Source organism: Hibiscus syriacus, unplaced genomic scaffold, assembly GCF_006381635.1.
Source record: "Hibiscus syriacus cultivar Baekdansim isolate YM2019G1 unplaced genomic scaffold, ASM638163v2 tig00001825_pilon, whole genome shotgun sequence".
Taxonomy (NCBI): domain Eukaryota; kingdom Viridiplantae; phylum Streptophyta; class Magnoliopsida; order Malvales; family Malvaceae; genus Hibiscus; species Hibiscus syriacus.
The window spans coordinates 1,179,445-1,193,440 of record NW_024061893.1 but is presented as its reverse complement, the minus strand read 5'-3'; the positions used below and the strand labels follow the sequence as shown (position 1 = coordinate 1,193,440).

At 37.6% G+C, this 13,996-nt stretch overlaps 2 protein-coding genes across 2 annotated transcripts in view; one reads left to right on the top strand and one right to left on the bottom strand.

The window, feature by feature from the left end:
• Positions 1-13,996, bottom strand: part of LOC120136539 (protein NRT1/ PTR FAMILY 1.2-like) — a 29,793-nt gene that overhangs the window by 13,980 nt on the left and 1,817 nt on the right. The window contains exons 4-6 of the mRNA XM_039152541.1: positions 1,710-1,716; positions 1,471-1,476; positions 777-781 (exon numbers count right to left, since the gene is read on the bottom strand). Coding sequence (XP_039008472.1) covers positions 777-781; positions 1,471-1,476; positions 1,710-1,716 — 18 coding nt within the window. The remainder of the gene's footprint in view (positions 1-776; positions 782-1,470; positions 1,477-1,709; positions 1,717-13,996) is intronic.
• Positions 5,086-12,496, top strand: LOC120136179 (tocopherol cyclase, chloroplastic-like). The gene is made up of 10 exons (XM_039152290.1): positions 5,086-5,390; positions 5,844-6,088; positions 9,343-9,422; positions 9,563-9,639; positions 10,139-10,308; positions 10,510-10,607; positions 10,755-10,862; positions 11,406-11,522; positions 11,746-11,895; positions 12,137-12,496. The coding sequence occupies exons 1-10, from the start codon at positions 5,101-5,103 to the stop codon at positions 12,311-12,313; spliced, it is 1,512 nt and encodes a 503-aa protein (XP_039008221.1). The 5' UTR covers positions 5,086-5,100; the 3' UTR covers positions 12,314-12,496.

The following is a 13,996-nucleotide window of genomic DNA, read 5'->3' as shown; positions in this document are numbered from 1 at the left end:
ACTGTCGCAATGCGAAATGAAAATCGCAACGAGATAATCGCAATGCGAAATGAAAATCGCAACGCGAATTTCGCAATGCGAAATGAAAATCGCAACGAGGGAATCGCAATGCGAATTTAATTTCGCGTTGCGATTCTCTCGTTGCGATTTTCATTTCGAGTTGCGATTCTCTCGTTGCGATTTTCATTTCGTATTGCGATAGTACTTTTTGCCTTCAACATAATGCAGATTGAAATCAACAAAATCAACCATTACATTTCAATCAATTAAACAAGCACAAATAAGAATTATGTTAACATCAATTAAACAAATCAACTTTTACAAATCAATTAAACAATCAAAAAATAAGCAATAATTCTTATTTCCTCATCTACTATCGAATCAACTTTTGCAGCCATACATCATTTTCACGCAGCTCACTTATGAGATTAACCTGCATAAACCAAACATTTGCTCAAACAACACTTTCTACACATCTAAAGCCTACAAACAACAAATTATTGAATTCTAGGTACTTAACCAAACATTTTCAAACCACAAGCCTATAAACATACCAATTGTTTATGGACATTTTTATAACGCGGATGCAGGTAGGCAGCGTCTCGTATATATCGATCTAGCCATATAATGCCGAAACCACAAGCCTACTGCAGCTCTATCTCTATCGGTGGGAGGTAGATACTTTATACTTCCTGTGATCAAACGGTCCAACGCCAAGCATACGAGAGGACCACAATCCCCTCTGGGTCCTTTCGTTTGTTGTGGTGCGGTCTCGTCTTTGCTAACTGTAATATTGAGCTTCTTTGGCTTCTTGTTTCCAGAACGAGTCCAATAATTTATCGCATCCAAGAATTTAGCCAAATAAGAGCTCCATCCCTTAATAATATCTCTTAAATCAGCCAATGATATGTAATTTATCATGCTGTCATATACTATTGCCTTAAGGGATGGGATCTGAAGCTCGACGAGAAGCCAATGTTTACGTTCTAAAACACGGATAAACACATGCAATCATAAGTAATAATTCATTCATTTGCGCACTTATTTATGAATACCTTTAAACTAAATCTAAAATAAACACTAACCTTATCGACCTCCCACCATTCAGGATAAAGTTTAGCTTGTCTATTGCCCAACGCAAATGATTCATCTCGTTGATTCTTCAAGTGAACGGCGTTAAAAGACGTCGGCATAATTGTATATCGTGTATTTCTTTTATTTTCCTTAAGTTTCCTAATTATTAGAAGACGTGACACCCACGCATCGATATGCTGTATTACAAAAAAAGACATATATTAGTAACTTACATAAATTTAAAAAAATATAATCAAATTAAAATATAAGAAAAATATAAGACTTACCCCTCCATCGAAATAGCCATTGTCTTCGACCCCTAATAATACGCCCCACCAAGACCGATCAAGCAACAAATAGATATCATCGTTGAGCTTGCATACGTCAGTGAAACACCCCTGGCTCCGCTCATGTAGATAAAAATCAACTGCGGTCTTAGCCCAAAGGGTGTTATCCAGAATTGTGTCCGGTAGTTGTTTCCTCTCCACTTCAGATACCGGTATGGTACTGGCCGGTAACTCATACGAGAGCCAACTTGAATCCATTATGTCCGGCACGTCAGAGGGTTTCTCAAGAATCCTACATATGACGCCATGTGAATCGGGCTCTTGAATGGTGGGAGGGACCTCTTCAACGATGACAGTGGCCTCTTGAACGGTGGGAGGGGACTCTCGTGGAATGATAGGGGCCTCTTCAACGATAGGAGTGGACTCTTGAGGGATGACAGGCGAGTCGGGCTTCTTCTTGCGGTGTCTTCGCACTATTGGGGTATACGGAGACTTAATAGCACGTGCACGCCGTCTGATGCGTGAACTCTGTCGTGCAAGAAAAACCCGACGTAAAGCATCCACCTTATCGGTCCGCTAAATAATTAAATACAAATATCAGTAAATAAACAGACATGATATTTAAACAGTGAAAACAAAGACAAATATATTTCAAACTTTCAACCAAAAGACAAAAAAAAGACAAATACTAACTTCACAGTGTTAAAGAATACACAGTTTAGCAGAATTGGCAGCAACCGAATAAATTTACTTCAACCAAAAGACAAAACAAAAAGACAAATACTAACTTCACAGTGTTAATAAATATTTTAGCAGTATTGGCAGCAACCGAATAAATTTACTAAGCAATCTAAGTGAAATGGTTAATTTAAGTGAAATTACGAGTAAATTTATCATCAAGTTAAATATGGAAAATCTTAAACTTACCTCGTTGCGTAGAGTATGAACCTCATTCTGCAACGATACTACCATCTCACGTAGAGCGGCAACCTCACCACGTAAAGTAGACACCTCCACACGCCATGCACCATCGTTATCGCGTAGAGTACTGATCTCCTCACGCAAGGCATTGACCTCATCACGTAACTCCCTTGACTCATCCCGTGGAGGTGGAGAACAGGGAGATAGAAGTCGTGGCGTCTTTGCTGGTCGCCTATCATGAGGTGATGGTGGAGAAGAGGCTCGATAATGTGACGGGATAGGTGGTGGCTCTCGTTGTAGAGGTGTATAGTCGGGTCGATCAGGTGATGGCTCTGGGTGAGGTGATGGCTCTCGAAGTGGAGGAAGTGGAGGCTGCTCATCATTCGTGCCATCAAGAAAACGCTGACTAGCTTGCCACCAATCAGTGGCAAGCTCAGCCTCCGTGGGTGTCAGTCTCATTAATGGAATGTTGGCCTCCTAAAAATATAAAAACTCAAACAAAGTTAAACGTCTACTATTAATAACTTGTTTATATATGATAGTATTTGTGTTAACTTACATTATTTATTGTCGCATATGGTATTAAGTCTTCCCAATCCAACAGACGTTTCCTCTTCCAGGAAATAGCCCTGGGAATATCATTTGAAATTTTTATTGCATATGTCTTCATGGCGGGAAAGGCCTCGAATATCCAAATCTACAAACAATATAATAACAAACATTAGTAATTGTTAAATAATTAATTATAATTTTGAAAACATTATATAGAAATTCTTACCTTAAAGGCCCAAACAAAGCCTGACAAAGTGTATTTCGACCCATCGCCCCGCAAACTTTTGCGGTCATCAAAGGCAGACGACAACTTAGTCCAGGTAGCTTTCCATATATACGAACCCCACGGAAACAGATTCCATGCATTTAGGTCCTCTACCAATAATATTAGCTCCTGAGGAATAGGTTGTCTGGCCTCTCTGCCTAAAAAGCCGGCATACAAAAGTAGTAGAAGGCATACTCGGACAACATCGACGTCATTCATCCGAGTAAAACTATCTTTCTTATTAAACAATTTCTTCATATCGTCGACGTGTTAGTTCGGCTTCTCTATTGACTCATCGGGAAAAACCCTGTATAACAATGATGGGCGGGTGATATGACGAGTGTACCGGCCTACATCATCGTGTCTGAATCGTAGACCAGTGATTAAGCAGAACTCCTTCCGCCCAAAAAAAGTATACTCCGGTGGAAAATGAAACCATATCTCTTCCTCACCACGTTGTATACTGTCGGGCAGATCGCTAGTCATGGTCTGAAGCCACAAATGGGTCAAATTAGCATCTCCACTCGGATGCTGTACTCTCAGCCATGGCCCGAAGCAGGTTTCCTCAAACAATTTTCTTTGTGCAGGTGAAAGCTTCGAAGCAATTGTAGTGGATAGGCTAACTTTATTCCTTAATGTCAATGAAGCCGAAAAAAAATTTCTACAAAAACAATAAACATACCAAGTTAGATATACCAAAAAGTACACTGTCAAGATATACCAAAAACAATAAACATAAATAGTAGTTTATTCTTGAAACTAAAATTTGTAACACTGTTTTGTCTTTTGGTTGAAATGAAAATCGCAACGAGATAATGAGAATCGCAACGCGGAAATGACTATCGCAACGAGAGAATCGCAATGCGAAATGAAAATCGCAACGCGAAATGAAAATCGCAATGCGATTTTGGTTTCGCGTTGCGATTTTTATTTCGCGTTGCGATTTTCATTCTCGAAACTATTATTCTTCTGCATTACTTCAACCAAAAGACAAAACAAAGACAAATACTAACTTCACAGGCTAAACAGTTTAGCAGTATTGGCAGCAATCGAATGAATTTAATAAGAAATATAAGTGAAATGGTTAATCTATTATTGAAATTACCAGTAAACTTATCATCAATCTCAATATGAAAAACCTAAAATAATGCAAAAATTTTAAAATAAAAATAAAAAAAAAACTAACCCTCGGAGGTTGATTTTCCATTTCTTAATGATTGTGAGGGATTTTTGACTGTGAATGGTTGTGAGGGATTTCGCCGGTGATGGGGACGAAAATCTTCGGAGATGGGGACGGATTTCGCCGTAAAGAGTGAGAGATGGAGATGGGACTGAGTGTTGTGATTTTAGGTTTGAGGTTATGAGTTGCGATTACTGTGGACGGTTCAGTTTCCGATTTATTAAGAAAAAATTCGTGTTTGGAATTTGAAAAAAAAATACGCGTTAATACGAATGGCGCTATGTAAATCGCAATGCGAATTAGGAAAATTGCATTGCGATAGTCAGTATCGCATTGCGATTTTCCAAATTCGCATTGCGATTTACTTATTCACATTGCGAATTAGGAAAATCGCAACGCGAAATTGGAAAATCGCATTGCGATAGTCATAATCGCGTTGCGAATCTGGAAATTGATTTGCGATAATGGATATCGCATTACGAATTAGCGATCGCATTGCGATTTTGTTGGTCATTTTGGCAAATCCGGAAAAAGTTGGTTAAAATCGTATATTATATGGGATTTTTGATCACTGAGGTTATTTTCTCTTTTTTTTTTTTATTTAAGAAAATTTTGATAAATAAATTATATTTTTATTTTAAATTAAAAATTTTAAAGTTTTATAAATTTAATTTGGGTCACCTAACGTAGAAATTCAGCATCTAGAAATATTTTAATCACTTATTTTTACATTAACCGTTTAAAAGAAAAATTCAGCATTTCCCTTTTTTCATTAAAAGTTTCAGATTTTGTTTCTTCTGATTGTCATCTTGCGATATTAAATGGAGCTAAGTACTTACTCTATCAACGAGCTTTGCCGTTTCACTTCTTTTTATATTGGATGTCGTTCTCCTGTTAAATCCTTTCAATCTTCAAACTTCAGTGGATTCTCTTCTCGACGCATCCGCCCTCTTAGGTTAGGGTTTCGATCGAACTCGCCGCTTATTGCTTGCAGCTTCGCCGCTGAAAACAAAACCGAAACGTCTTCTCCGGTAGCCGAGAGGCCCGTCTCCATTAATCCGGTTTATGTCCCCACGCCGGCTAATCTAGACACTCGAACTCCTCACAGCGGGTAGCTTTCTGTTCAGTTGTGTTCTATGAATTTGATTGAGTTAAGTTGAAATTTGGAAAATCTTCTATTCAGATCGTAGTTTGACTCGGCTTTTGTTAGCAATTTTTTTCTGTTTCATTTCAAATGATTAAAAAGTGAAGGTTATGAGCTAGCCTTACTGTTGATTAATTCATTATGATTATCAATAAAAGGAGAAATAAAAACTACGATGGTTTTAAAATGAATTATATAGAAGTAAAGCCAAGACTTCAAAGAGAAATTTTTAAGTGCGTTTTAAAGGTTAAACTGTTCCTTTATATATATATATATAAACTTTATCGAGTATAAAGGAAATTGTTTTGCTATAGTCTCAATTACAGAATATTTGACGCTACTTTCTTAATGGCGATCAACTAACCAAAGGCTCTGTAGTGCTATGCATAATTGATGAAAAGCTTTAGCTGTATAATACAGGTACCACTTCGATGGAACCACTCGACAATTTTTTGAGGGTTGGTACTTTAAGGTATCAATCCCAGAACGAAAACAGAGCTTTTGCTTCATGTACTCAGCAGAGAATCCTGCATTTAGGAGGAAACTGACACAGTTGGAAATGCTGCTGCACGGACCTAGATTTACTGGAGTTGGGGCTCAAATTCTTGGTGCTGATGACAAGTATATATGCCAATACACTGATGAATCTCAAAATTTTTGGGGAAGTAAGATTTTTCCTTTATTTGTTTCATCAGATTTTAATCTAAGATCTGATCTTATTATGGCCACCAATTTTTCGTGAGTAATTATGTAGTAATGAAACTGCATTCTATTGGACCTAAAAGTCTCTTATTTAGTATAGTTGCTGCAGGAATAACAATTTTTTGGCTTCATTGTAGACTGTTTTATCATCTCATCGTCCCGAGAAACTAGCATTTAGGGTGGGAAGTTACCTCCTATAACTGTTTTTGGATATGTAGCAAATTAGAGGGTTAATTTATATATATATTTTTTTTATAGGAATTGAAGGCCTCGTTAAAAATCTCCTTCTTGATTAAAGGAGCTTGTAGAAAAGCTCCTTAATCAGCAGAAGGAGGAAAAGAGTGCCTTAAGATTTCATTAACCATAAGAAACATAAGATACAACCAGAATCGCCTCCTCCAACATAAACAAACAACCCAAAACAGCCGGAAAAACCCTATACAACAACACTAACACAGCGAAATCCATCTAAGCAAAAACAACAATCACAAAAATGATTGACCAGACTTAACACCTGAACTAAGCCCGAAAACCAACACAAACAAAACAACTAAAACAAAAGCCGAATATCAAAGCTGAACCAAACCATAAAATCCAAAATCAAAAATAAAAAGCCCTGAACTTTCACACGAAGAGTACAAGAATCTTCTTCCGCCTTACTGCCTCTTCTAGCTCGACTTGTCGACATAGACCATCCGAACCTCCAACTTTAGAGCCTTCAAGATCAGAAAAAACTTCCTCTCGATGCACCTTCCTCTGAGAATTCTTGCTTTGACTTTAACGAGGCTTCCTTTGGTGGGCCGATAATTTTTCTTGAAAATTTCGGAGAGAACTAAATATAGCATTTCTCTCCTCCAAAGCTCTTTGTCTCTGACGCCCATCCACTTTCTCGGATTTCGATAGCCCCATCCCCTGACCAGCAAGCACTTCCTCGTGTACCACCAATACCTTAAATCCATCAGTAGGTATGGTCGAGGACGGCACAACTGGCAGCTGCACGTTATCTTTACTTACATCCTTAGACCCAACGTGCGCCCTACTAACACTCTCCAAGTCATAATCCTGCACAATTGTCCCACTAACCGAACTAACATTCGGGATCTCCAAGAAACTATTACTATTTAATAATACCTTGGTCTGCCGTGAACCAACATTTCTAAATGGAGCCAAACGCCTACCACTAACATCAAGAAACATGTGCTGCACATCTTTCGTATTTGCACTATCAACTCTAGCATTACACATATCCAAACCTGAGCCCACGTGTAACCCACTAGCTTCCTCCAAAATATTAAGATCTGCACTCCTCTGGCCAACTGAACCAAGCATAGATGCCCCATTACAATTTGTCGGGTTATCACAAAACGATAGCTTATGCCCATGCACATTAGACCCCACTTGCGCCCCCTAGCTACCTCCAAAGAATTAAAAGTGTCGTTCATCTGGCAATCAGACCCATGCGCAGCTGTCCCGTAACGGACTATCGAGGACACAACTTCCACAGCCCATACCTCATCGGAACAAGGACCATTTCCTACTTCCTCGGCACCTAAACCACACGTTCCACACCAGTATGCATGCCTTCAAAACCACGCTCGAGTTTCTAGCTGAGCTTCCTTAATATTATTGGAATCAAGATTAACTCGAGAAAACATTCCAGCATCTACCACCAACTCGGAAGGCTTAACTGGCGAGACACCAATAAGCTCCCTCCGTGAGCAACGGGGAGGCAACTGACGTTTCCAACACAGACGAATCAACCCAGACGGAATCTGGGCTAAAGCAAGGTTCAAACTCATAAACAAATACTGTAAAAGACTGTTCCCCGACTTTCAAAACACAGGATTCTTCCACTCGATCTTTGCGGTTCGTAATGATCTGAAAACAGGACCTATCAAACGAGCCAGGATTAAAGGTTCCTACGTCAATGGAGATAAGAGTTCCCCATTTTCTGCAATGTTTCTGAAAGTTGAATGGTACCACACAAACTGTGGGATCCCTCTACATGATAACCATGCCCGTCGGCTGCTACACTGAAAGTTTTCCGACCACAAATCCACTTTGTCAAAGCATTTATTCAACGCTCCAATATGATTTTTTAGAGTATAGTCCATACTCTCTTCATCTTCAAATATGATCAAAATAGGTAAACCACTTAACCTCATAATTTTCGGGCCTAATATGCCTTCCTTGTGCATAAAAGCAGCTAGCTCTTTCATTTTCATAAATTTTCTGCACCAACCAACCAAACTATCTCTAAGAGTAATTAGCTTATCCTCGTCAACTACACCAATAATGGGCGCCTCTTTGACATCTGCCTCACTACTCTTGACCACAGCTGAATTTGAACCAGAAAACTTTTTCATCCAGAAAACATCACGAGGTTGAAATCTCGCCATGAAAACTCTAACCTTTTATCTTGAATCCAAGATCTATCGGCACAGATGATAGCCCTCCTCGCATCCTCCACTCTAGAAAATCGGACAAAACCGAACCTGCTACCTCCCTGCTTCTTTTGCTAGGAATGAAAGAATCGACCACCTCGCCATATTTATTGAACAATAACCTAAGACCTTGATAATGAAGACAATCTGGAATATTGAAAATAATAACTGTAACGTAATTCTTCCCACCAGATCTTCTCAACTGACTCGCCATCTAAAGGATTCGAAGGGGATAAAGAAAGAAATTTTTGAAAAAGCCTAAATTTTTAGAGAGAAGGTGGAGCTTCTCTCACTGTCTAATAAAACCTAGTGAACATGTTTTCAGTCATTTGCCCTGAATTTTTCTAACTGAATGTTGATATATCGATTTCTTCTCACTAAGGAAATTTAACTTTATCTTAATCCACTTCACCCTCTGAATTTTATTGCATTGTGATTTTTCATCCATTTTTAATGCATCATTTTCACTTAATCTTTTGGTCTTGTTAATATCTGGTTTGTCACAGTTTTTGAGATTCTTTCAGTTGTTTAAAGTTTTAATTTTGGGCTATACAAAGATATTTTATTCTGGCCTCTAATTAGAGACTCTTTGGTCGTCCAAGCATCATGTTTATAACTGAGTGCAGTTTTATCAGTTTAGTTGTTAGCTAGAGTTAGTTTACTATTATGATCATCTGTATTTTGTTGTTTCTTTAGATTATACCTTAACGGTGCAGTGATAAAATGCATAAATGGCAGTGTTTTATGACTAATTGCTATTTTTTATTGCATAGGCAGGCATGAGCTAATGTTGGGGAATACTTTTTTAGCCAACAAAGACTTACAACCTCCCAGTAAGGAGGTTCCTCCTCAGGTCAATAAGCTGTTTTTGGATTCTACTATTTGAAGGAAAATCCCTGCAAAGAAAACCTATGCAGCTGCTATGGGATATTTTATGTTGGTTAGTCTTTACCCTTAGTAAACTTTACATGTTTCTCCTACTGTTCCTCGTAGGAATTCAATAGTAAAGTTTTGGAAGGCTTTCAAGTTAGCCCACTTTGGCATCAAGGCTTTATTTGCGATGATGGAAGGTGCCTCCTCATATTGAACTCATAAGCATGATTTTGCATTAAACATATGTACTAACTCAGTTTTTCTCTACCGTTATTTTTGCTCTTCCTACAGAAAAGTAAAGCATTTAACTAGGTTTGAATGTTTACTAAGCTTTTGTTCCAGAGTGTGAAGAAATGAAATATCCTTTTATTGATATCTTAAAAGAACTAGTAGTGTTATTCCTTCATGAGAAGAAAGTATAAAAAATTATATTTGATGATGTATTTATGCTCTCTTGTTGAAGTATTCCTGCTGCATGGTCATGGGTTCTCTTCCTTGTTTAATCATAGGCATAACAAACATGCCATCAGAATAGAACTGGTTCTTCCATCAAGTTGCATTTACTATTTTTATTCAAAACTCTATGTTGTGATTTATGACTTTTATGTTAATCGAAATTAGATTTGAGTAAAATGTCTAACTTACTATCAGTTATTTCAGCAATCCCTTTTCACTTGGTTTGGATTTTAATTGCAGAACACATTATGCCAACACTGTTAAAACTGCACGTTGGCAGTACAGTACTCGTCCCGTCTATGGATGGGGTGATGTTGGGTCCAAGCAGAAGTCAACAGCTGGCTGGCTTGCAGCTTTTCCCATATTTGAACCCCACTGGCAAATTTGCATGGCTGGTGGACTTTCAACAGGCACTTGCTTGTCTCCTTCCTATTGTCAATTAAACTTTGAATTCCTTTCCTCGTGTTTCTCTTTAGTCTTTAGTCTGCATCTTTGCTCATTGTGCTATGTTGTTCACCATCTTTTCCTATCACCATAACTGAAATTTAATTTCTTAAGAAATCCATTTTTTCTGTTCAGAATGTTTTCTCAGTTATGACTTTGGGTTGCAGGCTGGATAGAGTGGGATGGTGAAATGTTTGAGTTTCAAGATGCCCCTTCATACTCGGAAAAGAACTGGGGTGGAGCCTTCCCTAGAAAATGGTTTTGGGTAAATCTCCCTTCCTTCATGCCTCCCTGAATGCTTATCTAACTATTGATCATGTTGACCCTAGACATTTGGTTGCATTGGGTTTTCCATTGCATCGGGCTTAATCATTTTCTATTAACCATGATGATCATTGACATATTACTACAGGTTCAATGTAATGTCTTTGAAGGTGCAAGCGGAGAAGTTGCACTGACTGCTGGTGGTGGATTGAGGCAACTGCCTGGCCTGACAGAGACCTTTGAAGATGCTGCATTGGTACTTGAGTTTTATCAAATTTTATTGTTTCCTTGCATCTCTTGAGTCGGTTAATGATTGTTGTAGCTTGAAAATAAAATAGAAGCTATAGAATGGAAGGAAAGAGAAGGGGGAAACGTGTTTACAATGGTTTCTTTTATCATAAATGTCCTGTTGATTTTTCCACTTTGGCCTAAGTTTCCTTTCTATGAAATCTGCTTGTCATTTTTATGCAAACAGGAATCTTGGACATATATTTTTAGGATGTTCCCCTTGTTTATTGTCAGTACGAGCTTCAGTGGGTCTGCTGTTAAAGAAAACTGATTCTAAAGTGTTATTATTGTTGTTATAGTATCATGTTCCTAGAGAACTCGTTCAAACCACATCCTTCTTTTCATGAGTCACTAGTCATATACTGTGGTATCCGTATAAAAGTTTTTATGAATTGAATTGGATATTGTCACATCCCATATGCCTTGTATTCTGAACAAAATATATTCTTTGTTTCAAACTACTAGATTTTATAACTTGGTATACGAATGAACCTTTTTACTGCTTGTGCAGATTGGAGTGCATTATGATGGGATTTTGTATGAATTTGTGCCATGGAATGGAGCTCTATCATGGGAAATTTCTCACTGGGGTTACTGGTACATTGCTGGGAAGAACGAGGCATATATGGTAATATTTTACAGCTGTTGGTGATGTTTCTTTCCCATCGTTGTGCTAGTGTCGAGAGTTTTTAAACCAAATATCTGAAATTTGCAAACATAATATCAATGGATATTTAGACCTCGTGGATCATTAAAACTTACAAGTAGATTATGCTAGGGTCTAAATGATTGTAAAACTACTGTTCTGTCTAATAGTGTATTTAATGTATTTGGTTCTTGCCTCTGAGCAGGTTGAGTTAGAGGCTACAACAGATGATCCGGGTACAACACTGCGTGCTCCAACAAAAGAGGCTGGCCTTGCTCCTGCTTGTAAAGACACTTGTTTTGGTAATCTAAGTTTGAAGATATGGGAAAAGAAATATGGTGGCACTAAGGGGAAGGTATGTTTTTGTTACTTTCTTGGCAGTTATGAACTTACCTGTTCGTAGAAACACGAGGTTCAGTGATCCAATAGTTTTGTGTTTTTAAAGATTCTGTTGGTATTTACTTTTGTTCAATCCTATAACTTTGGTTGCTGCCCTCGTTGCTATATTGGTATCGTCTTCGGAAGTTGCTTTCAATAGATTTTCATTGAACTCAATATGTTCAAATCACTTGTAATGAGTTCAAATCAATATGCAGGTACTCTTGGATGTAAAAAGTGACATGGCAGCACTAGAAGTGGGAGGAGGGCCATGGTTCAATACTTGGAAAGGGACGACCACAACTCCAGAGGTCCTGAAAACTGCTCTTCAGGTTCCTGTTGATGTGGAAGGTATATTTGGTTTGTCTCCATTTTCCAAACCCCCTGGACTATGATTATAGATTGATCTTTGATTGCATTCTTTAGCAGAACCACAAACTAAAGGCAAACTAAAGACGTGATTTTAGGTAGCCCCACCAAGGCAAATAGAAATGACTAGTATGACACCCATGTTTCACACTGGGTTAATTAATCTATATTAATTAATTATTTATAGTGAATTATAATAATCCTTATTATATCAGTGATTTTAGAATTGAAATCTGCATTCCTCACGATAAATTCATCCATTAACCCAAAGAAAGTTTTTAGGATTCATGATCGACTAGAGATTAAAAATATAAATGAACGGGTTAAATCCCAAATGATCATCATAAGAGTATTAAAATTATAATGTTAGTAGTCTTACAAATTTAAAAGAAAAACAAACGTCAATTGAATAATTCTTTTGATTTTTAAACATAGATATCTCAACCTTAAAATAATAATAATGTTTAAATATCAAATTAACTCTTTTAATTGTATCTAAAAATCAAATGAATTATTACTTTTAATCATAAAAAAAATAAGTCTTTGAAATTGCGTTAAACATTGAAAGTACATTTTTCAAATAAAAATTCATTTAATCTACGATAAATATAATTTAATCCACAGATGAAACGCATGGTTTTGATGTCACTGAGGTCTACCATGGGAGATTGTTTTATGAGCAGAATCATTTATAAAAAAAAATCAGTTGACATCTCTTTTTTTAATAAAAAATATATAAAAATGAAATTAACATCATTTTAAAAATAATTAATTAGTCTAAATTTTCTTTGGCTTTAACTTCCGAGCTTTCTAAATTTCCTGTGGTGCTAAACATATAATTTAAAATGAAATAAGATTATACGATATTTGAATACGAAGGCAGCAAATTTGTAATTGTCATTTGCATCTATTGCATTCTAAGAAACTAACAATCATCGCGATCTTCTTTGGCAGATGCCCGATCCTTAGTCTCTTCTCCTTGGCAAGGACCATAAGCCTTGCTGCAACCTAAAAAATAGATAAATTAACAACACTCAAGGCAGCCAGAAGCCAATAATAGTAATCGTAATGTCCCTTGTTAATATTGCTGGAAATCCAGCTTTCCCCTCTTCTTGTAGTTACAACATCAACTGTACTCGTTACAAAACTTGCCGCCACACTGCCTGCAGATGCTCCTAATGATTGAAGATTGGCTGCAACACTAGACATTGTTTTAGGTAATTCAGAGTAAAAGAATTCCGCCTGTCCAATTCCATTGAAAACCGAAGCCAGGCCACCCAAGATACAATATGGCAGAATCCATACTGCAGACATTTGCACCATGGCTTGCGGTTTATCCGAAAGTCCTTGCCGGATCGCGATTTCCCGTCGAATATACTCCACGGTTGCTAATGATACCATGGCTCCACAAGACCAAACAAGTCCGATCCCCATTCTTTGTTTGAGTCGAAGGCGAACCGGTTCCTTTAATCTTTGATACTAAAGGAAGAGCTACCCGATCATACAATGCAATGGCTATTATAAATGTGATTATTGAAAACAAACCAAATGAACCTGCTGGAATTTCGAAATTCGGAGTTATATGGCGGTCCATGGTACCTGCTTGAATAACTACAAAAGAATCCAAAGAACATGTCATGGCGGTGATGATTCCCGTAGACCAGACCGGAATCACTCTGATTAATGCTTTCAGCTCTTCTACCTGATCT